General features: G+C 52.4%; 6 protein-coding genes across 6 annotated transcripts; 1 reads left to right on the top strand and 5 right to left on the bottom strand.

Moving 5' to 3' along the window:
• Positions 1–1,406: 1,406 nt before the first annotated feature.
• On the bottom strand, positions 1,407–4,982 carry BROUX77_007768 (uncharacterized protein; the record flags this gene model as incomplete). The annotated part of the gene is made up of 1 exon (XM_073752898.1): positions 1,407–4,982. One exon carries the CDS (start codon positions 4,980–4,982, stop codon positions 1,407–1,409), a length of 3,576 nt encoding a protein of 1,191 aa, XP_073602061.1.
• A 3,772-nt stretch (positions 4,983–8,754) lies between these two features.
• On the bottom strand, positions 8,755–9,591 carry BROUX77_007767 (uncharacterized protein; the record flags this gene model as incomplete). Its single annotated transcript, XM_073752897.1, has 1 exon — positions 8,755–9,591. One exon carries the CDS (start codon positions 9,589–9,591, stop codon positions 8,755–8,757), a length of 837 nt encoding a protein of 278 aa, XP_073602060.1.
• Positions 9,592–14,569: 4,978 nt separating this feature from the next.
• Positions 14,570–16,912, bottom strand: BROUX77_007766 (uncharacterized protein; the record flags this gene model as incomplete). The annotated part of the gene is made up of 1 exon (XM_073752896.1): positions 14,570–16,912. One exon carries the CDS (start codon positions 16,910–16,912, stop codon positions 14,570–14,572), a length of 2,343 nt encoding a protein of 780 aa, XP_073602059.1.
• Positions 16,913–17,739: 827 nt separating this feature from the next.
• Positions 17,740–20,515, bottom strand: BROUX77_007765 (uncharacterized protein; the record flags this gene model as incomplete). Its single annotated transcript, XM_073752894.1, has 3 exons — positions 17,740–19,875; positions 19,938–20,044; positions 20,140–20,515. The coding sequence occupies 3 exons, from the start codon at positions 20,513–20,515 to the stop codon at positions 17,740–17,742; spliced, it is 2,619 nt and encodes an 872-aa protein (XP_073602058.1).
• A 502-nt stretch (positions 20,516–21,017) lies between these two features.
• Positions 21,018–22,114, top strand: BROUX77_007764 (uncharacterized protein; the record flags this gene model as incomplete). Its single annotated transcript, XM_073752893.1, has 2 exons — positions 21,018–21,392; positions 21,473–22,114. The coding sequence occupies 2 exons, from the start codon at positions 21,018–21,020 to the stop codon at positions 22,112–22,114; spliced, it is 1,017 nt and encodes a 338-aa protein (XP_073602057.1).
• A 680-nt stretch (positions 22,115–22,794) lies between these two features.
• BROUX77_007763 (uncharacterized protein) lies at positions 22,795–24,985 on the bottom strand (the record flags this gene model as incomplete). The annotated part of the gene is made up of 3 exons (XM_073752892.1): positions 22,795–24,382; positions 24,450–24,744; positions 24,814–24,985. The coding sequence occupies 3 exons, from the start codon at positions 24,983–24,985 to the stop codon at positions 22,795–22,797; spliced, it is 2,055 nt and encodes a 684-aa protein (XP_073602056.1).
• Positions 24,986–25,057: the final 72 nt, after the last annotated feature.

Raw genomic sequence — 25,057 nt, 5'->3', positions numbered from 1 at the left:
CAACTAGTAAAAAAAGAAGGTTAAAAAACAAGGTCAAGATCAAAAGGCTTGTCAAAGGGAAAGATCCTGTGACCACCAGCCACGACCGGAAGATCTCTTAAAACACCAAGACAAAGAATTTTTAGCACCGGCATGTACAAGTCTTGGTTGACTTAGTTGCTCTCTCTAAAGATGATGGAAGAAGGAGGAAGCATGGCGCATGATTGCTGATCTTGGCGGTTGGGCCGGTTGCGGCCGTCTCGCCCATTGTGCTGGCCCAAGACGGCGGGCAATGCGGGAGGCTCGGGATAGAGAGAAAGAGTCTTCCGACCCCTTTCGCACAAAGAAAAAACAAAAGAAAACTGCGCGGCCGGACCTCGAGGACAACACACAGGCGCCAAGCAAAACTGGGCGTAGGCAACGTGTCAGTCAAGATACCCCTTTCTATTTTAGAGCTTCGAGGATGAATAAGGAACGAACAACGGAATAGGCGTGGTAGGTAATCGCGGTATAATCATGGCCGCAGACTTGGTCCAGGAACAAGGTGAGCTTGCTATAGTTGGGACCTAAAAGATGAGCTCTCCCTGCGTCACTACATGATGTTAAGGGACTTGTGAGAGGTGCCCGGGAAACTAGAGACTTTTTTAAGTATCGTGAGATGAGGAGTTTGGCTGGTTGGTGTTTTTGTAGAAAAACACAACGGAGTTCCAAATTTCACGCAGATAGCCGTAGAGGGTATTTCATGTGGTGAAAGTCATGATTCCAAGATGAGGTTTGATGGTGTTTTTTGAAAAAAAAAGAAAATACGGTTTTGAGGAAGTTAAGATCTAGGTTCACTTTTCACGAACGGAAAACACAAGCCAATGATAAATCTAGAGGAGTAGCATTACTAGAGCATGAGAGTCGCAGAGAACTGAAATACGTGTAGTTATATAAAGCTTGGTTAGACAACTAAAAGTAGAAGACGATGCAGTATTTCGTACACGTAACTAACAAAAAAAAAACAGAAACCATGTAACATGAGAATGACACAACAAGTAGAGAATACTAGGTATCAAGGCCATGAAACCGCTCACGAGGTATCAAGATACACTCTGAAATGGGAACTGGGTTGAAGATAATACAAAGGAAAGAAGATACAAGGCCATTGCAAAATGGGCGATTCGGCGAAGTAGCTTCGCTGAACAAGATGGAAAGAAAACGCAAAGAGTAACATAGGAAAGATCAAAGAGAGGCCGGAATGCTCTCGCCAACGCCACGCAAACCATGCAAATACCAACAAAATTTTGGCTTCGCCGCTGAAGAGAACAAAGTAGGAAAACAGAGAGGAAACAACAACAAGGACCAGTCCAGGTATTAGAAACAAGGATAAGAGGAAGAAAATTAAGTATGGATGTGTCTGCGTCTTGGGTTTCACGACGTCACATCTACGCAGCATTGACAGGCTGCTCAGTGCTGGAAAGAGAGGCCACCTGTGTATCTTGGGGATCCTCTATGAGGCTCTTGATCTGTTCGACATTGCATCCGCTATCGCGGACCATGTCGAGGAGGCGTTGGTTGCGGGCATTTGCTTCACGATCGCGCTTCGCCTTGGTCTTGCTACTGCCGCTGGGGGCAACACCAGTCATGAGGAAATGGCTGTCTTCAGGAGTGAAATTCATGAAGTTGAAGCCGCCTTCGCCGGGACTGACAGAGCCAGCAGTGCCATTGTTGGTCGGGGCGACGCTGCTGTTGATGAAGGAACCGCAGTTGTTGTTTGTGTTGTCCATAGGGCTGCCAAAGGTGGTGCCCGTGGGACTAGTGAAGCCGGAGCTAATGGAGCCAGCAGGGACAGTGTAGGCAGGAGCAATGCTGCCAGTCGTCATGGAACTGGTCAGAGTCACAGGATGCAGAGAGCCGGTGCTAGCACTGATGGGAATTCCAGCAGCGCCGAGGTCAAGGCTGCCGTTGGCAGAGCGGGAGTTGTGCATGCGGCCGGTGCTGCGCTTCTTACGAATGCTTCCGTTGCCAGAGGGGCCCGAGGCGGACACGGTGCGGCCATGTGAGTTGGCGGGGGCTGCGCCGCGGGGGCCAGAGCCGGGGCTCTCGCTACCGTTGCGGCGGGTACGGCGGTTGTGGAGAGTGGGCATGCTGCGCATGTGGCGCATGCTGCTGGACGGGGCTCGCGGCTGGCGACGCCGATGGGTCTCCTGAGAGACTGGGGCAGACTCGACATCGGGAATAGGCTGGTGCTGGATCTGGGAAGGGGAAACAAAGCCCTGGTGCATGGGAAGAGCCATGAGGTTCTGGGGACTAAAGTGCTGAGCAGTCGAAGGGTCGATCATCATGTGGGACATCATAGGCTCCCCATTGGGCATGGCGGGGTACTGAGGGAGCTCAGTGGGGGACAGGTCCCGGTTTGGGTCAGCGTGGTTCATAAGCTGCTGGGGAGAGATGCTCTGGGGCTGCTGGAAGGTGTAGTTTTCATTCAAGGGCGAGGCATGAGAAGAGCGGATGTTGTCGTAGGCGTCGCCGAGCATGCAGTCCAAGAACCCCGATGGGTTCGGGATGAAGTTGGCAGGGGCAGCGCCGGGCGACATGTAGACGGGGTTGGCCATTTCTTCCACGGGCCATATGCCATGCTGGGGAGAGCGGACCCCGCCGTTGGTGGACGGGTCGGCGACAAGCTGAGGGGCCACAGCGCCGGAGACTGTGGTGTTGTACACGGGCTCGGTGGTCAGGCGAGCAATAGCGTCCATGTCCAGAAGCGGATGGCTACCGTCAAATGTGGTTTGGCGCGACATGGCGGGAGGGGGCGCGGAGACTCTAGGGTCCAGGGACGAGTCGCCGGGCTTTTGCAACGCGGTAGTCATGGTGGAATCGGCAGAGAAGGCCGGGGCTACGGGTGACGAAAGGCTGTTGGTGGACGGCGGGAAGAAGTTGAGCGAGGGATGGTGCACAAGACGGTGCGAGAGAGTGGCAGAGTGCGGGTGTAGCGGCGGTGAGGAGGTGGTAGATATTGAGTTCAGGCCCGAGCTCACGGAGACGCTGGACGACAGACGAGGCCGGGAGTTGGGGTTGGGGTTGGGGTTGTGCGAGAAAGACGAGGAGGCTTTTATTGCTGACGCTGCGGGTGGCAGAGCAAGAGAGGGTGCATAGGAAGAAAGATCGGGAGGAGGGAGCTGCGTTTGAGGAGGGAGGGTGCCCGAAGAAATACTCGCGCGAAGTTGCTGCTGATCTGTGGGCAGAGACGGCGGGCGGGAGACAGAGCTAGCGGCTGTATCTAGCGGTGGCGTGACTGCAGACGAGGGCGTGTGCGTATCGAGGGCGGCAAGCGTGGTTCTGACAGCGCTGGCTGGGGCCGCTGCAGCTGCAGGAGAGCTAGCGAGTTCAATGGACGGCGAGGGATGTGCGGGGTTGCGCTCTAGCGCCGAGCTCTGGTGGTGGACGGCCGACGGGGGGTGGGGCCTGGCGAGGACGGGGGGGTGCTGGGCGGACTGCTGCTGTGGCGACTGGAGCGGCTGGTCTGGCTCGTGGGCGGGAAACGAGGCGCCTCTCAAGCTGCCATAGGACACAGCGTGGGCCATGTGCCCCTGGGGCCGGAGCGACTGGTGGGACGGGGTGTGCAGCAGGGGCGACGACGCAGCAGGAACGAACGACACTGCCGAAGGCGGAAAGCCCGCCACAGGCACGGCCACAGTCACAGTGGGAATCTCAGGGCCAGCGCTGGGGGCCCCCGATAGGCCCTCTGACGGGAGGCTTCTGGCGGGGGTCAAAGTCTCAGCGGTCGAGGTCTCAGTAGCGGACGACGTGCTGCAGGAACTCGACAGGGTTGCAGCAGTTGCCGGATGCAGCCCAGAGCTCCTTCCGCCTGCAGGGGCAGGGGTGTGGGTGCTGGTGTGGGGCGGGGCGTGGCCATAGGAGTTGTCAAGGGATCTCGAGTACTCTAACTGCAAGTGGGTCTGGCTCTGGCTCTGGCTCTGCACATCACGTGCTTGCTGATGAGCTTCAGCCGCGGCAGAAGAGCTCGACGCCGGCGAGCTTGAGCGCGAAGTCTGGCCGGGGGCCTGCTGAGCCTCGCCGCCAGCTGTGTCTAACTTGTGCTTGCTCCTCTTGCCCGCCGCCTTGCGAATGGGCGTCACTAGAGCACTGACGAGGCGCCTGGAAAAGTCAAGCCGTCGTGAAACTGTAGCTGAACCTAGCGTCGTCGGTGTCGGCCCGCCCACGCTGCGATTGGCCAGAGAGGACGAAGGACTGCTCGGGCCTGCAGCGTAGCTATCTTGCGATCCATTCACGCCCGCCGTGGGATTCACAGTTCCAGATGTAGGAGCCGTCGTGGTGGTATCAGTACCCGCAGCTGCAGGAACCATCAACGTTGTTTGTCTGGACACCACGGGAGCTACATGTGGTAACTGCTGCTGCTGCTCCTGCTGGAAATGCTGCAATTGCTGGAGATATTGCTGCTGCATGACTCGCTGAGACACTTCGCCGGAATTGGAACTCGACGAAATGCGGGGCCGGTGCGGAGACTCGATTGTGATTCGCCCAAGCTCCAGCAAATCAGAGGCCGACACAGCGCTAGCCGGGAAGTTGCTGGCTCCCAAGTGCTGCTGTTGCTGTTGCTGCTGCGGTTGTTGCTGTTCTTGGTGGCTGACCGAGGATGTCACTTCAACCTCCATCTCGACGTCACCGCCTGCCAACGCACCAAAGCCGCCACCTACGCCGTGACCTATGACGGAAATCTCCGCTTCGGCTGCCGCTGGACTACTGCTGCAGGCCAGACTAGTGTTGGTGGCCATCATCCCCCATGGGCCAAAGCCTATGTCGACTCCCGAGTCAGCCACTGCACAGGGCACAAAGCTTTCGAGTGGTGAAATCGACGCGTCTCTGTTCTCATAGTCCATGTCTGGGTTGTCGACCAGCCCGCTAATGTACATTTGGTCGCCAAAGTCTGACGCCTGCGAAAAGTCGACATACTCCTCGTACTGCATGTTGCCCGATGATGCCCAGTCGGCGTCGCTCATAGTCCCAGAGGCCATTGCCATGGTGATAGTGAGTGACTGCTTATTGGTGATGAAGTTGTTCGGGTTCTGGTGGAAGAGCCTCGTCTGTTACGATACAATGAGCGACTTCAGTTACGCAAACGGTGGCTCGTATTTCGGGATTCTGAGCTGTGGTTATTGTTGCTTTGTAGTGTTCTCTTAGTCCAACACAAGGGGCACGGACGTAGTCGAAGACCTTGAAGACGTGTGTGGGATGAGAAACAATACAATGGCACGACGAACAAGTGCAACAAGAAATAAAACAAGAGATCTCGGGAGAAAAAAAAGGCTCTTCAGCTGAGCTGGTGACAAGCACGGCGGTGGACGGAAGATGTAACGAACGACGGAAAAAGAAGGTGATCAGGAAACGAAGGGAAGACTCCGAGATGTAAAAATTAACGAGGGAATAAAGAAAAAAAGGACAGGAAACGACGGACTTGGACAACAAGGAGACAAGTGCCACGCAGAGAAAAACGAGAGTTCGAGAACGAGAAATCCAGAGCATTTGAGCACAGCCAGAAACGGTCCTGCCTGCCGAATATATCGTATGTCCTGTACCCAAAGGGATGCAACAAAGTCAACAACACGCAGCCCACGCATTCCTCAATCTACCACGGCCCAGCAACAACGGTGAGATGCTGGAGAAGGGTCCTTTGACGTCTTTGCCTGCTCGGCTGTCCGTGGGCTGGGGCACCCAGCAGGCTGTCGGTCATCAAGGAAGACCAGAGGGATACAACGACAAAGCCCCATACTTGGCCAGTCGTGTAAGTAGATCTTCCACCAGCACCAATTGGCAGAATATATTCTGGCAGACACTAGTTACCAGCATTCTCTCACACGTTGGTTGCCCCTAGACATGCACTTCCTGCCCTCTGCTCTGCTCTTCCAGCGACATGAGCTGCTGAAAGCTACCACGGCAACGGCGCCGTAGTCTCCATTCCAGTGGTGATATCTGGTGGTGGTTGTGAGGCTCTGGAATGCATCCACAGTGTGTCGGGGCCCCCATATCCCTGCCCTCGCTTTGTTCTTGGGGCCATGCGTTGACTATTTGGCTCTAAATAGCCGCTTGCAGATGGCAGAAACAAAGGTCTGAATAGCAGTTTCGGGAAGCCCAATGATGGCGTAAAATCTCCCTACTTTGACGGGTGGATATTAACCCTAATAGACGGCCAAAGCCTCAAGGCCCAAGACATAAAATTCATGAGCTTTGTATAACTAGTTACAGCCAACTAACTAGTCATACGTTCAAGTCTGCGGCTTTACTACCAACACCCCTGGTTACATCGATCGGCTATCCTTCTCCAAGGTGTCTGATCTCTAGTCTTCAGCCTGCATGCAATATCCATGCAGCAATCTATCGTCAAGCTGCCTTGCAGGGGGGGCGGGATTCTCACCTGTACGACAAGCTGTAGGCCAGACCAACATGCTGCTTGTTCTTACGAGTAACCAAGATATGTACAAACATACATCTGGATTCAAGCAGCTCCATAGCACACATCTAAGAGCAAGCCTGGGCCTAGGCCAAGTAGACCCTGCTATCACGGTGCTTAGCGCCCAATCTAGTGGCTCTGGGACATGTGTGTACATACATACACACATACATATGTACGTACATAGCTGCAAGTACGAAAAGACCGAAGCTGGCCACATAGTACCCGTACTAGCCCTGTATAATAGAAACACAGCAAGGAAACTAATATCAGGGAAGCAACTGCAGCTGGCGTGACATCCCGAAAGAAGCCCACGTTGCGATGTCGCGGCCACGCCCTTGCCTGTCCTGTCGGTCCTCGGGAGAATCCCAAGTGACGTATAGATTCTCAAGCATTTCCTAGCTGCTGCTTGGGTGCGTTCTCCAATGCCTGAAAGCCTAGCTGAAATAGGATAGCCAGTCCATCAGATGCTCCCTTGGGCGGGTCATATCTTACTGGTACTTGCGTACAAGCACACTCTCACCTGGATCATTTGTTTGGCTGTTTAATTTTCTCTTTTTTTTCTTTTCTTTTTTTTGATGTCACGTTTCTCGTCTGATTTTCTTCATGGGAGGCAACAGAAAAAAGGTAACCATGTAAAATAGTTGTGTTTCTTAAAAAAGGAGAAAAATACAAGAAAAAATCCCACCCTCCGCCCAGGTCAGAAAGGGAACTTGGGATTGTATACTTTGGCCAAGCTGGCGGATCAGCAAAATCAAAGTTCCAGTACCTAACCAACTACCTACAAATACACTTCTACTTTGGAACTGGAGCTCAAAGACTTAGAGACCTTTGGCACTTTTCTTTTTTTGCCTCTTTGTCAATCAGCTAAGACGAGTTTGAGCTTGTGAGAAGGGGGCAAGAAACCCTCAAATGTCCCGAGAGAATGCCAAAACCGACTACGAAAATCAATGACAAAAAAAACCAGGGACAAGAGATACCCCATCTTAGGGTTTGGTCATTATTCTGGGTTAATCTTAGTCGCAGGGAGGTAAGGTCCAAAACTGCTTCTGGCTTCATGGCCAGTCAGCCCATATTCTCTTGCTTGCTGGTCCGACCATTCCACGGAGCCCACTCGTCTTCTTTTCCACATATATTCTACGTACGCATTTGCTTGACCGTCTTTTCACTTTGCACTTCTACAAGCACAAAAAGGCCCTCGTGGTGGATACTCCTCGCTAGACTAATTAAAAAATGATGCTAGTGCCATCGAACCAGGTTCCAAGTCATCGTCTCGAGCAAGTCGCCACCAACGTCACTGTTCGACTATTTGCGCTCTAGAGCACTGTTCATATGGAGTCAGCAGCATGTCATCTTTAGTTATGTATGTAGCTTGGCATTTCCAAGGGTATTGATGAATCCACATGTTGCCTATGCCACCAGACCGAGCGATTGACCTGCTCACTAGTCCAACTTTGACCTAATCATCAATGCTTAGGAAACTCAGCAACCTAGAGTTTGGAGGATGGTGCCTGACCTACAGGCAATGAGGGACAGTAACCCGAATACCGAGGATGCAAAACAAGTGCCTAGAATTGACGTGGGCAGCCATCTCGCAACAAGCTAGAAAGCTATTCGATACTCCGCGAAATGTTCAGCACACGAATATATGACCTCTGAATATATATCATTTGTGCACTTTACTTGACGGTAGTGATAGCGGCATAGTGCCTCATGTCGGGGACCCTGCCGCTCGCACGCTACATATCACCCCGGATAGTTACCCAAAACGCTGCAAAAAACGCCACCGTCCTGTCTAAAGAACAAAATGCCACCGACACCACAATGAGCCAATCTTCTGTCTCCGCGCCTATATTAGCCGAGCAGAACATGCTCTAGAAAATAGTCAAAACGCCTTAAGCGTGGTCCAAGATCAAAACACCACCAACACAGACTAAAACGCCGTCCGCAAGCGGCCATATTTGCAGGGCTTACCAGCCTGGCAAAAAAGGCCGGACAGAAAAAGAAGAAAGAAGGCGTCGAACAATACAAGAGCCGCATGGAAACCAGTTGCTTTTTGCCCCGTCCAAATTAGAGGGTCTCTGTGAAGCTGCTCTCAGGAAATAGGCGCCGTGTCAGCGTGCTTGTCGTGAAGATCATGTAGTGAGTTAGTTACATAACCAACAAAAGCAGGCCTGGTGGTGTCACAAAGACGCCACACTCGCTTGAGTCGACACAGCGCCACACTCGCGCCACACCTTTTGAAGAAGTCAGTCAAACAGCCCTCAATGCATATACATTGTCGTTATCATGATCCGCGTCTCCAGCACCAGCATCGCCACTAACTACCGCCTGCGTTCTGCAGCATGACTCACAGGCGTGGTCTGCACACCGCTATCTCCGCGCCGCCGCAACCGCACGGGTCGTTGTACAAGCGGCCGGCTTGTCTTGCGTTCCCGGTCTCTATCACGGCGGTCCTGCACTGCTCCGAAGCTGACGAGCACGTGGCACATTTCCTCGACGTCGCCCAGCGGCTTTACGCAGAACGCATCTGGATCTGCGGGTGCTTTTATGCCACGTGGGGGCGGAGGTCTAGATGGCAGCGGAGACTGAGGCGGCGGTGACGGTGACGACGAGCGTCTCGGTGGCAGATGTTTCGGGCAGGTGGTGAGGTAGACGTCCGTGGCATTGGCAGACGTGGCAGGCGAAACGCTAATGGCGGCTTTACTCGGCACTGGTGAAGAGGGCAAACGCCGTCTAGATCGCGGCTGGGCACGTGGACGGGCGTCGGCGTCGGCGGCAGGGGGCACCGAGGCCGGCGATGAGTCGCGCGGCTGTCGCGGCGCCTGGGCACGCAGGCTGCTTGAGCGCTTCTTTGGCAGGCTAGCGGGGAGCAGAGTCGCGGCGGGCGACTCACAAGGCAGGTCTGGGCGTAATACGCAGTCTCGTTGTGAGGGTGCTGACTTTGACAGAAGCGAGGACGTAATGGAAGAGCTCGCGGCGTGTGGGCGACTAGACGAGGAGGGCCACCGGGAAAATCGAGAGCTGTGAGAATCGCTAGTGCCAGTTCCAGTGGTAGCGGCAGCTGTAGGTGGAGGAACTCGCGTGAGAGTTGGAGTGGGAGTAGTGGACTCCAGGGATACAAGCGGTCGGCGCGGGAGCGGTCGGTCCGGAGGATTCATTTGTTATGTTATAGCCCAGCTGAAGTAGCAAGTTGGGGCGCTGACGATAGTCATGAGCAGATGAGTGTCGGTGGGGAAAAGGGACGCTGTGGTGTGCGGAAAAGTAGTCTGGTCAAAGATAGGCCACACACTGCATATGTATACTTGTAGCACAAAGCACAAGAAAGACCTTAGAGAAACTCTTAGAGAAACCCGACAAGCAACGATAGTTCAATCAGCTGGAAATATGGAGAAAAGAAGAAACATGCAGCAAGATGACAAGTCAAGGGAACCCAACCCTCTCTCTTAATATCTATCCTTACATAACCAGCACACTTGCGCTTGCTTGCACAACTCCGAACTTCACAACTCACATCCACTCACTCACTCACTCAAGAGCCAAGAAATGAAACGAAAAAAAATCCTGTCACCCAAAAGCACCATCCACGATTTGGTCTGGCCTCAGCAGGGAACACCCCTGAACGCCGCCCAGTTTCTTCGTCACCGTCTGATTGTTTCTTGAGGGGAGGGGAGGTAAGGGCTCCTGTCTACCTTCACATACATGTGTGTCCCCGTACTCTGGTACTTTTACACCAGTTGATGAAGGCGTGCATGGCGTTCCCACTACGCTGGAACCCCGAAAGAGCGAAGCTGCAGCCCATCACGCATAACAAAAACACCGCACGCCGAAAGATCAACTTTCTCCCCCTCCACCATCCCCTGTTTCTTGGCCTGTATGCTATTTGGAATGAGAGTAGACATACATATGTAATACCCTCATGAACACGGTGAGCTTTCTTCTAACCGCTTCTTTGCCAGGTCTCCGCATCTTCCACGACCGCCAAGACAAGTGCACGCCAGCCGATGATGCTCTCGTCTTTCGCAAAACACATACATACACACCGAGAAACGGCGGACCCTAGGTCCCCTGCTAACCCTAGGTTGCGCATTGTGAAATATCACACCTGGAGCAAGTATACCGAGGCCGACATTAACCCATCTTGATAACCAGTCTTGGCGTTGACCCAAAGTAACATGACGATGAACTACACTTCACTTCCTTCTCAGTCTTCTCTTGTTTTTGCACACAATGTTACTTTGATTTGTCTTTATCTCTCTCAATTTGACCCCTGCCGTTTGCCTCCTTTTTCCAATCCTGGGAAAAAAGTAAAAAAAGGAGCCTGAGACCCTTGCCTCTCTCTGCTTAATCTTTCCTGGTACCACAAATGTGCTGTTGCACCGCCGCCGATGGCCCGAGCCCAATCCACATCCCAAGCCTTTACTCAAACTCAAATTCAAACTCACATCCACCTGCGCTCGCCTCGTGTAGCCAGTCGTCTTGTCTCACACGTGAAAGCTGAGTGTAGGCATGAAAACGAAGAGGCACCGACTAGCGGGAATAGACCACCGTCCAGAATTCCACATGTTTGGCAGATCCAAGCTGCGAGGATCAGACCGAGTTGGGCTTTTCTTCAGCAACTGACTAAGCACGCTTTGCTTGTCTGATTTTATAGAATTCTTCAACGTCTAGCTGACTAAACTGTACCACTCTGCGCCGAATTCTTGAGCCGATATAGCAAAGCCAACATGTATAGCTCATTCCTCATTAGTGTAGTGGTGATCATACCTGCTTGTCACGCAGGTGACCTGGGTTCGATTCCCAGATGGGGAGATCCAAACGGCCTCTGGCCGCTCGCGTCCTATGGCATTGTCTTTTGCTTCTTTTAATTTTTTGTTTCGTTGACTTTTTGTCAAAGTATCACCAAGACGACTACACTTGAACGCAAATCCCGATCTCAGGAAAAAGAAAAGTCGCCAGAGATGCAGGGGGTCGACCCCTGGACTTGATCATAAGCCGTATACAAAAAGGTACAAAACCCTCGCGAGAAGACAAATTAACGAATAATATCTCCATCGTATACCACCAGGTTTACTCGCTTCCCGTCAAACTCCACTCATTGGCCGTCATACGACCAGAGCTTCGGCTTGTGGACTGAGGCCGGTGAGCAGGGCTTCCTCATAGTTGATAGGTCTGTAAGGATGCATGTTTGTCTCGGCGAGCTATAGCCTGGTCAACGTAAAATAACACCATATTCACTCAAGCATGTCTAAATACATTCAAGTCTACACGTGTGTGACTTCGGCTTGACGGTATCGATCGAATATTGGGACGTGTTGATATTTGCAGATAAGCTGATAATTCGGTCGATAAACAGTCTGTTGTCTAGGTACAGCTGTAGATTCTTGTTTGGTCCTGACTCTCATTGCCAGCGGATGATTGATCCGGAAAACCACCATGCGGAATTATTGAGATAAGAACCGGCTGGGACAAGTGAATGGCTTCTCAACGTGTAAGTGGGTGTCTCGGAAGACAAGTACATCCCAGAGCAGCTGTAATTACCGTTAGTGACCAAATCCAGATATGCAACATTGTAAACTGATGGGCATCTTGTCACTTTAATCATCATGTCCAATCTCAAATCTTGGACCCAAACTACACCTGAGCCAGCCTAACTGATGCTGTGGACCACTTATGCTACTGGAACCAAGATCCTTCTAGAAGAAGCTTCCAGCTAGCATATATATCGGAGTGATGGTGTATTCTATAGCTCCACTCTGGCTCTCAAACAAATATGCATCCGTGACGACATTCGAATAATCGCTACAGTGAAGTTGTCTCACAACAGCCTGGGGCTGAGGCATAGATTTGCCAATATCGGTGAACTGAGCCCTGTGTCTCTTGGCCAGTGCATACTAGTTGACATGGGGTTGATATGCATGCGCGAGCTGGCGCCACCAAAGTCCCAAATAAGGCCGTCAAGGGGCACAGCTACAAAAACTCCAATGACACTCCAGTCGCTAGAAACCAGACCCTGCTCGATCATACGCAAATCACTACACTACTCAGCGTTGCCGCAATAGATACAGCCCAAAATGAAGATGGTCATGATGCTGTTAAGGAGATCGCAACAACTTCAAACCCGACAGATCTGCAACAGCGCCACCGATGCATGTACAGGATATCACTAATAACAATAATGCCAGTTAACTATACTACCCCGAAACAACGCTCAAATCCCGACAACTGAAGCCATGAAAGTACCAAGCTAGAAATAAGTGCTGCTCTTAGAGCCAGAAGTGCGCAGAAGGTATGCCAACAGAAAGAAGTTATTGGCAATGGAGCACATGGGTATGATGTACAACAACTGCCATCCCAAAAAGAAATCACTAAACGGACCTGATGAGTCAGTAAATGAGCGCTCAATGTCGGCAGTGGTACCGTACCAATGGCGGCGGGCATGGTAACAAGACAAAGAATGGTTAAACCCTGGATAGTGTTAGGAAAGAAGGAGACTTTGAAAATTATTCAAGTCTGCGTGAGTGTTCCAAGGTTAAAGAAATTAGAATTACACTAGGTTTAGTGGCATTGATATGACACCGACGTGACATGCAGGTGCAGGTAGTGATGACTGCGCATTTAAGAATATCGTCAGATTTACCTCCAAGGCTGGTCAAGGTATGCACAGCCTGACTGACAACTCAGAGATCGAAAACTTTCCATAAGAACGGGCTAAATAAATCCATTGGATCACTTATTGCGGATGATGCTGCAAAACCTAGCAACAACAATTATTGAAATGGCTTGGAAAATATCGTGAACACTAGGATCTTTTATGGCGATCAAGATGACCATTTCAGAGGACGAAGAGAAGATATTGAAACAAAAAGTTGCTGTCCTTGGCGACTTCAGTAATTGAGGCGGCATGACGTTTATCAAGAAGGTTTTGACTCGATCAGGTATTATGGCCAAATATTAGGGTGTTTCTCCGTTTGACACATGCCCACTACAACTCTATTGGAGGCGTGTATCTACAAGAGGTTTATGGCTGAAGAGGAACAATCATAGTTTCCAACTACTAGACCTTCTGGGCTATATCTTGTCTATTGTTTTTTGCAAAGTTGAGGCAGATTTGAACGCCTCTGAGAGATGCAAATAGACGAGGCGATATTGTATCAATCGCATCCAAGTATTGTCAAAGAAGATGAAAATAGAACGGAATATGGCACCCTTGCTGCCGCTCTTGAAAGCACAAAATCATAATGGGTTGGGCCAGCCAGGTCCCGGCCTTGTGTAACGTGTAGAACATGGATCTATTGAGAGATATACTCAACACAAACAGCCAGAAACGTGACGGTGCACATGTCTCTCACAGCGCCACGCCAAAAGCCCAAAACTTTGCTTCCTTCACGCTTTGTTATCCTACCGACATTCGAGGTTAGCACTAGAGTATCTAAGATTTTCACTGTATTTGTTTCGAGTAACCAGGATGCTGGCAGCACCATAGCTACGGCCTGAGAGTCAGCTTGTGTCACCATGGGTAATACCTCATCTGATTAAATTGAAATCGAAAGTCCTTGTTAGCCTGTTTGAATTTGATGATGTGAGTCTCTATTTACCTGTCTACTTGCGAAGAGCTCTCGGTATACGACAGGAGACTATTTCTAGTGCCAAGTTTACATCAAAGAAGCAAAAACCTAAACCTAAACCATGAATACAGCAGCCCCAGAACCCAAATTTTAACGACGGAGGGCCTCCCACCCGCCCAGCGCATATGTTACCCTTTATTTCTTGACTTGACTTGACTTTATTTTACGTGACTAAGCTACATGAAAAGCATTACACGGCCCGCCGTGAGGCGGACACAGATCCTAGCAGATCTGCTAGTCATGAGAAAACCCTAGAAATCGGGGCTTTTCAACCCCCGCGCGAGCGTAGGATATCTAGTGGGTGGAATTCTGCATGTGTGGTACAAGGAAACAAGTAACAAAAGAAAAAAAAAAAAAAAAAAAAAAAAACGGAAAGTATACAGAAACGAACGCAGTAAAGCACATGGTAGCAAAAGAAAAGACAGAACAGAAGCAAAACAAAAAACGAAAAACCATATCTTCGAAAGATGGCGCCGCAGACAAAGGAAATATGTGAGAAGGTGGTGTGGATTTATTCAGCCTGCGTGGCGCTGGGCATCAACTTCTTTGCGAGAGCGCGGAAGCCCTTCTCGGAGACGATCAGCTTCTGAATGAATCTTTCTTGGAAAGGTCTAGCGACATGGGCGCAGGTCCATGCGTGAAAGGCAGACTTCTCCTCGTTGCAGTCTGGGCAGAGTAGTTCGGCGTCTTCGTGAGCAAAGCGGCGGTGGTACTGGGCGAAGTCCCCATGAGCGGATCTCGCACTCAGCACACGACCAACCGTCTGTCGTCCGAAGCTTTTATACTCGTGCTTCCAGAGTTTGGGCGCATCTAACTGGTGCGTCAGGTGGGAGGGCTTCTTCTGGGTGTTCCACCACTTGTCAGAGCCTTCCTGGAGCCATGTTTTGCGCCACCGCTGGGCCCGGGCAAGCGACATAAACTCTGTCTCTGTGTGGTCCCTGGCAGCGCCTCCTTTTGCGCGTTCGTCAGCCGCTTCGTTTCCCTGTACCCCCATGTGACCAGGGACCCAGTGTACGTAGGCGGTACAGCTGGGCCTGTGGATGTGCCAATTGCGAAGCTTTGACTTGACGCTATCGATCTGGTTTTGGGACGTTCCGATCTTTGTTGTTGGGTTGAGGATGCGGTCGACGACACTCCTGTTGTCCAGGCAGAGGTGTAGAGTTTTGCTTTGACCCGCGTATTCCACTTCAGCACACTCAAGTGCATGAAGGGCTGCGATGGCTTCGGCATCTGCGACTTCATTCCATTTACCCGTTGGTATGGACCCTGCGAGCGTGTCCTCCGGGTACCCTACGACCCAGCCTGCTCCGGTGAAACCAGAAGCCAGCATGGAACCGTCCGAGTACGCCCATATGTCGTCAGGACACCTGCTCCGCCGTTCGGCGTGTCTCTGCACCTCCTCCTCCTTGTCGGCGAAGGGCAGAGATCCAGGGTATGGTGATATAGCTGTTTTGTCATACAGGTAGCTGGCCTGTGGGATTGATTTTGGTAGAAGCCTGCGGAGTGCGTAAACTCGCGCGTCTCTCTTGTCCCGGACTAGCATGTGATTGGGGTCAAGGGTTGCTAGCCGGATGGCTTCTCGGTGATGGAGGTCGTCTAGGATGAGTTCCATCGTGGGGATTTTGGCTGCGTGATGGAGCAGGGCGGTCGAGGTCGTGCAGTACACCGGGAGGGCCGCCCGGAGGGCTGCCCGTAATGTCTTTCCCAGTTGAGACTCTAGATGCACAATCTGCCGCCTGCGCGTCCGTAAAGGCCACCATGCGACCGCAGCAAACGTTAGAATTGGTATGACACACGCACGCACTGCATGTATCAGGGACTCTGTTGGTGCCCCTTTGTAGACTCCGGAGAGCATCCTGATTCCACTGATAGCCTTTTGGGCTTTCCTCACGGCCAGAGCGACCTGGGGGCGCGGAGACTGCTTTCTGTGGAGGAGGACGCCTAGCCAGCGTAGGGGTTCGTTGACGCCGACTGGAGCGAGGGATTGTCCATTGGGGAGGATGACCTCGGGGTTCCCCATGTTTCGCTTGTGGGTAATGTGAATATACCCGGATTTGGCCCAGTCTAAGGAGAGCCCGTTTCCGGAGCACCAGGACTGAGCCACCTCGAGGTCCATCTTGAGGAGAGCAGCATTCTCTCTGAGTGTTAAGGATTTGGCTACGAGACACCCATCGTCTGCATAGCCTAATGCCGTGGGGACTCTTTCGTATAGCGGGGCCATGAAGAGGAGAAAGAGTATGGGTGAGATTGGTGAGCCTTGGGGCAGGCTTCCACCGAGGGGGGTTGGTTGGTCGTGGAACCCATCCAAGGAGATAGTGGAGGTGCGACCTGACAAAAAGGAGGCTGTCCAGCGGCATATTGAAGCGGGCCATCCTTGTGAGATAAGCCGGTTCACCATGCGGTTGGGTGTGACGGAGTCAAAGGCTCCCTTGATGTCGAAGGTAAATATAGATGTCGATCGGCCTTGGTTCTTGGCTTCCTCAAGCTCGTCATACAGGGAGAGGATGAGGTCGGTAACCGATCTTTTGGGCAGTGCGCTTGTGTAGCGCGGAGGGATGATGCTTCTTTCCACAGCAACATATGAGAGTCTTTTGGCGATGAGACGCTCTAGTGCTTTGCCTAGTGTGGGTAGCAGAGAAATAAGTCGATAGGAGCGCGGGCTAGACATGTCCCTGTCTCCGGGTTTCGGGAGGACCACCATCGCGGAGTGCTTGAATGATGCGGGATGGTGGCCCCAGCGGATGCAGCCGCGAAAGAACTTCACGTAGATGTCTTTGAGGAACGGCCACGTGAGTTTGAGCGCTGCATTCGGGATGTTGTCGACCTTAGGGGCGGTGTTTTTTGGTTTCCACATCGCGTCCCTAATCTCTTTCTCTGTTTACCCTTTATTTCGTCATCATTGTAGATGACGTGCAAAAAAGAACTAGGCAAAGCCTAGGCCGGCAGAAGGTAGACTACCATTCTATGGAGACACGGGGAATCGAACCCCGGACCTGATCCAAGCTGTGCGGCCGATGGCTTCAACTATGCTAAGGATCCGTCATACCACTAGACCATGTCCCCATTATTGCTGAAAACGGATTTTGTTATAAACCTTTATAAACAAAACAAAAAAGTTGGGGCGTCGAGTTGGGCACGGAGGCCCCGGGTCGGCGTGTACAGTTTCTTTGGAGCTGGGAGACTACGGTCACCAAGGTAGTCTGAATTGGAGGATCCCGGCAGCCGGCTCCGCCGCTATCAGGTTTCCAGGACGGGCCTAGTCATCTTGTGAGTGCTTGGCGAAAGCTCCAACCCACCCAAGCATTATGATATAAAATGGAAAGAGTCCTCCTAGCTTCAATGCTGGTTGCCAACAAGTTACATGAAACACTGACGCTCTACCAAATTCCATAACTACTTACTGATCGCTGAGAAGGCGCTTTAGAATATGGCACCGTCCAACCTCTTCACGTTTTAGCATTGCGAGGTAATAGTGGGTGGACGTCGACAAGCAAAAACAAATAAAACAAAAAGAATTCGTATCGCATCATGCGGAACCGATAACAGGAGAAGGGGGACGTTTCCATGCAGCCAACCCAGCATTGCTTGTAGCATCCAAGCCTTGATTTACTAACGCATACTACCTCTATGTTTCCCCGTCCTGAAAGCCACCCAGCACCCTCAGGCGACATATTATGCTTCTTACTTCTGCTTCGCTAACCACTCCTCATGCAGCTTCTTCTGCTTTTCCCACTCCTTCACCATCTTCTTCTTCTTTGACTTGGGGATATCCTCGCCCTTGGTGTCCTTGGTCGGCAGCCCATCGGCATCCCACTCGACGTACTCAGCCGTCTTGAACATCTCTAAGTGGCTCTGCTTCGCCTTCTCCTCGAGCAAGCGCGCCTTCTCGGCAGCCTCGGCCTCGCGCTTCGCCTTGGCCGCTGCCTTGGCCGCCGCAATTGACTCGCGCTCCTCACGCGCCGCAGCCAGCGCCTTATCAACGGGGCGTACCATGGCCTTGAGCGGCGCGTCGCGATCCTCGAGGTAGATGCCAAGGTTCCACAGATGAGTATCGCGCAGCTGGTCGCACAACATCAGCAGGTCCTTGGCCGCTGCCTTTTCAGTCGCCATGCTCTTCACGTCAGTCTTGAACTGCTCAAGGACCTTTTCGTACTTTTGCTCCTCAATTCCCGAGGCTGACGGTGCCTTGACGGCGTCAACAAGTCCAGCAATAGTTGAATGGTCTAGGGTGCCAGATCTAGCCTGCTGGCGCACCTCATCGCGCAGTTCAGCAGCAGGGTAGACAAATGAGCGAGCTTCGTCGGGGATGTCAATGCCAGACCAGCCGACACGCTTGGAGTCACTCAGGTCATGCTGAGAATCCAGACCAAAGATGGTTACAATCCGGGTGATCCAACGGGCAATCTCCTGGGTGGTCTCGACAGAAGCGCACTTGGCAGTGTTGAACTCAGTCACCAGGTCGGAAATGGCACGCATAGCAACCGGCGTGTTGTATGAGTCGCAGAGGGCAGCATGAAGATCAGCCTTGGCCTTTTCCAGGTCCGCGCGCAGCTTCTTGTCAACCTCTAGGCTTCCAATAGCTGTGGCGGCTGCCTCGGCAGTCTTGGGATTTCTCTCAACATCCATGGCCTTGAGAAAGAAGTTGTTCAGCTTGTCCTCCCACGAAACCGTACTCTTCATTAGCTCATCTGTAATTTCAATTCCATCTTGCCATGTGCCCATCAGGAAGCAGACACGGAGAGATCGCTGAGTCCATTCTTCCCGCGCCAGCGCCTCGCGAATGGTGGTAAAGTTCTTCAAGCTCTTGCTCATCTTCATACCCTGAATGCTCAGATGACCCGTATGCAAGAAGTAGTTGGTCCATTGTACGTTGGGGTGCTCTGAGGTCCAGTACGCCGTCGACTGGGCCAATTCATTGTCATGGTGGGGGAAACGTAGATCCACGCCTCCAGAGTGAAAGTCCATGGACTCACCCAAAACCTCAGAGGCCATGACCGAGCACTCAATGTGCCAACCAGGGCGGCCAAGACCCCATGGACTCTTCCACGAAGGCTCGCCCGCCTTGCTGGCTTTCCACAACGCAAAGTCGCACTCGTTGCGCTTGGCAGTGGTCTTGTTCGACAGAGCACCCTCGCCGTCAGCCAAAAGATTCTTGTCATTTCTGTTCCAAGGCTCAAGGCAGGCGTAGTGGTGGCCATCCTTCTCAAAGGCAGCAATATCAAAGTAGACTGAGCCGTCCTCAGTAGCATAGCCGTACCCATTCTTGGCGATGCGCTCGATAAAAGACACAATCTGAGGAACATATTCGCTCACACGAGTCAGAACATCGGGATACAAGACGTTGAGTGCAGCCATATCCTCAAAGAAGCGCTTTTCAAACTTCTTGGTGAGCTTGGTGAAGATGGAGTGATCGTTGGCATCGATACCAGCTCCATGCAGCGAGTCAAGGTACGGCAGCAAAACATTGTCGGCTTTGTCATAAAAGGTGGCAGGATCCACAGCGGAAGAGGACGCTTCGCGCAGAGCCTCAGCAGCGGTTGAGACAGTCTTGATGTGCATCTTCAGTTTAGCCTCCTTGTCGCCGGGGCTATCGGTGTCGGAATCAAGGGCAAGACCGTCTAGGACACGCTTGTAGGCCGTAGCGACTTGAGCATCGTAGGTCTCGGGGGTGACGTCGGCGGGGAGAAGAGGCAGGTTCTTCTGGATGTATTTTTCAAACGCGGTCTTGGTGGTCGTCTTGGCAAAGTCGTCGATGGCAGGGTGTTCAGTCTTTAGGTTATCAAGGAGGTACTGTTGACGCCCACGAAGGATGATTTTCTAACAACATGAAAACTGCGGTTAGCAAGGGCCGGCAATAACAGCGGCAGAAAAGAACCTACGTCATCGACATCGGTAATGTTCATCACGAACTGGACGTTGAAATTGAAGTAGTCCTTCATGATGCGCCGGATGATATCAGTCGAGACATAGTTGCGCGCATGTCCCACTAGACAGCGTCAAAAGACAGGCATCATATCATGTCAGTCAAGATACAAAGAAGCTGAAAAGCCCAGGCCATGAAAGAAGAAAGGCCATACATACAGTGAGCATCGTCATAGACGGTGGGGCCGCAGGTGTACCACGACACCTTTTGGCCAGACTTGTCGAGCGGCACAAAGTCCTCCTTCTTGCGGGTCAGACTGTTGAGCACCTTGAGCTCAGGCAGCTTGATATCGGCAGCCAGCGGCCGGGGCGGCGTCCACGGCGGCTGCTGGCGCGCGGTCGGGGCGGAAGCCATACTAGAGAATGCGGATGAGACAGGCGCCACACGGACGGTAGAGAGGCGGGACGAAGACGGGAGGCAGCGATGGCGGAAACGACCGCAAAAACGGGCAGACGGCGGGGACGGCGTGGTGGTGAGGGTGGCGATGGTCCGGTGCAGATAGAGCGGGTTGGCTATGCTCATGCGCATCGGCATAGTCCTGGGTAGGGGGCTAGGCTTTGTTCTGAGTCACCTAAGCGCAGGGCAAAAAGGCGCCATAAATTTAAGCGTAGGGAGTGCGTCTTTGTTCTTTTTCTTCTTTGTAGTGCCGGCCTGGGCGGTCCCCGTTGGAGCGGGGCTCTTTCTGCTGCTGCTGCCAAAACGCAACGAGGGAACGAGGGGCAAAACGGCGGCTGGGTCTGTGTTGTTGCTTAGGGTTACGCCAGCGTGGAAACACATGGAAACCGCCGAGAGGGAGAAGCTGCCCCACCTAACACCTACTCCTACCAAGTATACCTACATCAATGCCAGCGATTCAAGACGACCACATGTAATATCGTCCTGCTTTCTGCCCGCCGAATAGTTGTCTTGCGTCACAGTCACGCCCACTAGCGCCTCCCGTTTTCCTTTCACGTTAATTGTTACTCCTCCTCTCCCGCCGCCGACCACAGGACCCTATTCCACCACTGCCAGCTCCAAGCCCAGCCTCTAGCCCACCATGTCTTCCGCCCTGATCGACGCCGACGACATCATGGAGCCGACCCTGCAGTCCATTATGGACCAGCGCTCTCTGCGCTGGATCTTTGTTGGTGGCAAGGGCGGTGTAGGCAAGACCACCACCTCGTGCTCGCTGGCCATCCAGCTGGCCAAGGTGCGCCGCTCAGTGCTTCTGATCTCCACGGACCCCGCGCACAACCTGTCCGATGCCTTCAACCAGAAGTTTGGCAAGGAGGCGCGTCTAATTGAGGGCTTCACCAACTTGAGCGCCATGGAAATCGACCCCAATGGTAGCATGCAGGAGCTTCTCGCTGGCCAAGGCGACGAGGGCGATGCCGGTGGCATGGGCGGAATGGTTCAGGACCTGGCCTACGCTGTATGTTGAGTATTTGGGCTCTCCCTAAAGTTCTGGAAAACTAAAGCTAACTAATGTTTCTTGCTCCCGCTCGCGCATAGATCCCTGGTATTGACGAAGCCATGTCCTTTGCCGAGGTTCTAAAGCAGGTCAAATCGCTCTCCTACGAAACGATTGTCTTTGATACGGCGCCCACTGGCCACACGCTCCGCTTCCTCCAGTTTCCGTCAGTGCTCGAAAAGGCGCTGGCCAAGATATCACAGCTGTCGTCGCAGTACGGCCCACTGCTCAGCGGCTTCTTGGGCGCCGGGGGCCAGCTGCCCAACGGCCAGACGCTGACCGAGATGACGGAAAAGCTCGAGTCGCTGCGCGCTACCATCAGCGAAGTCAACAGCCAGTTCAAGGACGAGAACCTGACCACGTTTGTGTGCGTGTGCATTGCCGAGTTCCTGTCACTTTACGAGACTGAGCGCATGATCCAGGAGCTGACTGGCTACAACATTGACTCCCACTGCATCGTCGTCAACCAGCTGCTGTTCCCCAAGAAGGGCAGCGACTGCGACCAGTGCACTGCCCGCAGACGCATGCAAAAGAAGTACCTGGGCGAGATCAAGGAGCTCTACGAGGATTTCAACGTCGTCAAGATGCCCCTGTTGGTTGAGGAGGTGCGCGGTAAGGAGAGACTGGAAAAGTTCAGCGAAATGCTTGTACATCCCTTTGTGCCACCCGAGGAGGACGAGTAGAGTAGAGGAGGAGGGCATGGCTACTGTGCAAGGGAAAGAAAACACTGCAAGCGTAGAAATCCAAGCATTTAGAATATCAAGCTACGGTACAATTTACGATATAACAGTCAGCACAATCACCACGAAATAATAATAATAATGAAAAAAAAACGTTCATAAAATCTATATTCCAGACCCAGGACGCCTAAAACACCAACTTGAACCAGTTGCCAGATCTTAGTCTTGGCTGTCAACGAAGAAAGAAGAATAAACCGGGCAAGACATTAAAAAAGAGAAAAAAGAAAACCAAAGAGCCATCGCTGCCTAAGCCTATCCGCTTAGTAGGGCTCGCCACCTCCAGAAAATGCCTCCGAGGTCATCAGAATGTCCAGGGAGCGCATCAAGTAATCCCGATGATTAATTTGCCACAGAAAAGAAACCCAAAAACAAAAAAAGAAAAGAGGCAATGCATTTGATGAAATGACAGAAAGATGAGAGATGTAATGAAATGGAACAGAAGAAATTTCACACTTCGGCCGGTGTTTGGGGGGTGGGGTGCATGTGTGCTAGCAGGTTGGGTAAAGGCTCGAGACGGCGGATGATGGATGGATGCAAGTGTTTCCCCGCGCCAACGTTACAAGTGGACGGACGGGCGATGAGTAATGACGGCACACACGCTAATGCGGCGGGCGGATGCTCCGCTACAATTCACGGTAGTCACTCGGCCGCACACGCCGACCGCGGTTCTGATGGCGGTTCGGGTTGAGCGGCTTGCGGAAGTAGGCGTCTTCATCGCCCTGCATGCCGCCGCCGCCGCCTTGCATGTTGCCCATGCCCATTCCCATACCCATTCCCATGTTCATGCCCATGTTCATGCCCATGTTGCCGGCGTTGGGATTGTTGTTGAAGCCGTTACCATTCGGGCCACCCCAGTTGCCTCCGACGCCACGGCCGTTGCCGTTGTTGAAGCCATTGTAGTTGTTGTTGTTGTTCCAGTTGCCTCCACCACGGCCGCCGTTGAAGCCGCCGTTGAAGTTGCCGTGCATGCCCATGTTTCCCATGTTGCCACCGTCCATGTTGCCCATACCCATGGAACCACCCATGGGGCCCATTCCCGTGTTCATACCCATCATGCCCATCATATTGGGGCCCATGGGAGGCATACTCATGCCACCTGGACCCATCATGTTGGGCATGTTGGGCATGTTAGGCATGTTGAGCATAAAAGGCATCATAGGCATATTGGGCATATTTGGCATACCCATAGGGAACATGTTGTTCATGGCCTGGCGCTGCTGCTGCATTTGCATGGCTCGCGGCGCCTTGGGGATCCGTGGATTCTCTTGCAGCTCATCGACTGGACGCTTGCGCTTCTGAGACTCGTTGGCGGCTGTTGTCGTAGTAATTTGAGGCGCTACAACGGTCGTTGAGGTCGCGGTGGGAGCCGTGCTTGTACCGGAGCCAGAAGCTGAAGAAGTATCGTCGGGGGTGGTGGTTGGTGTAGGTGAGGAAGCCTTGACACTTCCTGTGCCTTCAGGCTGGGGTGTGTTCTGGGCAGACCCGAGCGAGTCTGCGGCCCCCGCATCTTCAGACTTTTCAGACTCGGCATTTTCAGCGGCACCGCCAGAGGTTGAAGCAGCAGGGAGGGGGTCAGCAGCAGCTGAAGAAGCACGCGCACTGGTTTCAAGGTACTCCTTAATCTTGGTCGCAGTTTCCTCGTCAGGCTTAAGATCATCAATCAAAACATTGTCTGCGTGGCAAGCAGGGCAAACAAAGTCGCTGAACATCAGAGCATTCGTGATACAGTCATTACAAAATGTCTTGCCGCAGCAAGGAGTCTTGGTAGGCTCAGCAAACATCTTTTTGTCGATGGAACACTCAAGTCCGCGCTCCTGAAGATCCTTGTTCCCCGAAGTCTCCAGCTTGGATGCTTCGGCGGACGTCTTGGCCTTAGCCTGGAAGCGCTCCCATGATGCCTTGTCTGGCCGGGCAATAACATAGTCTCCATCAGCATTCACCATGACACCTGCAGGCCGCTTTCCTTCCTCATCATCACCCGACTTGGCCAAAGCAACTGACTTGTCTACGGTAGTTAAAAATGACCGCGGAATGCCAGTAGTACGCTTGACACGCGGACGATTGTCAAATTCAGGGTCATCATTGGTTGGGCATTGCTGAATCCAATGGCCCTTTTCGCTGCAGCGATAGCAGACATAGCCATTCGGAGGCTCATGGTCAGGGACATTGACAACACGCTTGTTGGTAGGCTTAACATAGACAGGTTGTTGGCTGCAAAAGTACGAGTTAGTATGTAATAGGCACAAATGGTGAATAGCTGCTCTGTGGTGAAACTTACTGAGCCATTTCTTCCTTTTGAACGGTCCATTGGGCTGACTGAGCAGCAAACATGGCCTTCATTTTTTCCTCTTCCGTCATGTTCTCGTTGATTTCCATAACGGGGGCTGGAGCTGGGCCAGGAGTTGACTTGGCTGGAGCGCCAGGCTTCTGGGCATCTTTCTTGAAGCGGGCATTAACTGGCATCTTGCCCGAGATGTAGCGAGCAGCACGACCGGCGCCAGGGCGGATGGGAGGCAGACGCCGTGCCACTACAGTAGTAGAACGAGGGATGATGGTGGTATCATCATCATATTCTAAGGCAGTATAGTTAGTTATGTGAATCCTTATCTTGAGGATGAAGAAGTAAAATGTGTCCAGCATACCTTCAGCGTTATCGTCAGTGTAAATGGCAAGATCGAAGTCAGTACCGTCACCAAGACCGCTTTTCGTGATGATTTCTCGTTTGAGCTCAAATACACTGATGCCTGTTCCATCGAACTCGACTCGAGTGGGCTCTTTCTGAGACTTGAACTTAAAAAAAACAGAGGATGACATTGTGAGACGGCGATGGTTGAGTATGAGTGGGAAAACCTATACGTCAAAATGGAGATTGAAGATGGATATGAG

This window comes from Berkeleyomyces rouxiae (assembly GCF_048999995.1).
Source record: "Berkeleyomyces rouxiae strain 22BRR77 chromosome Unknown BrBRR77_ptg000012l, whole genome shotgun sequence".
NCBI lineage: Eukaryota > Fungi > Ascomycota > Sordariomycetes > Microascales > Ceratocystidaceae > Berkeleyomyces > Berkeleyomyces rouxiae.
Note: the sequence above shows the minus strand (reverse complement) of the source record. Positions and strands in the feature narration are given on the sequence as shown.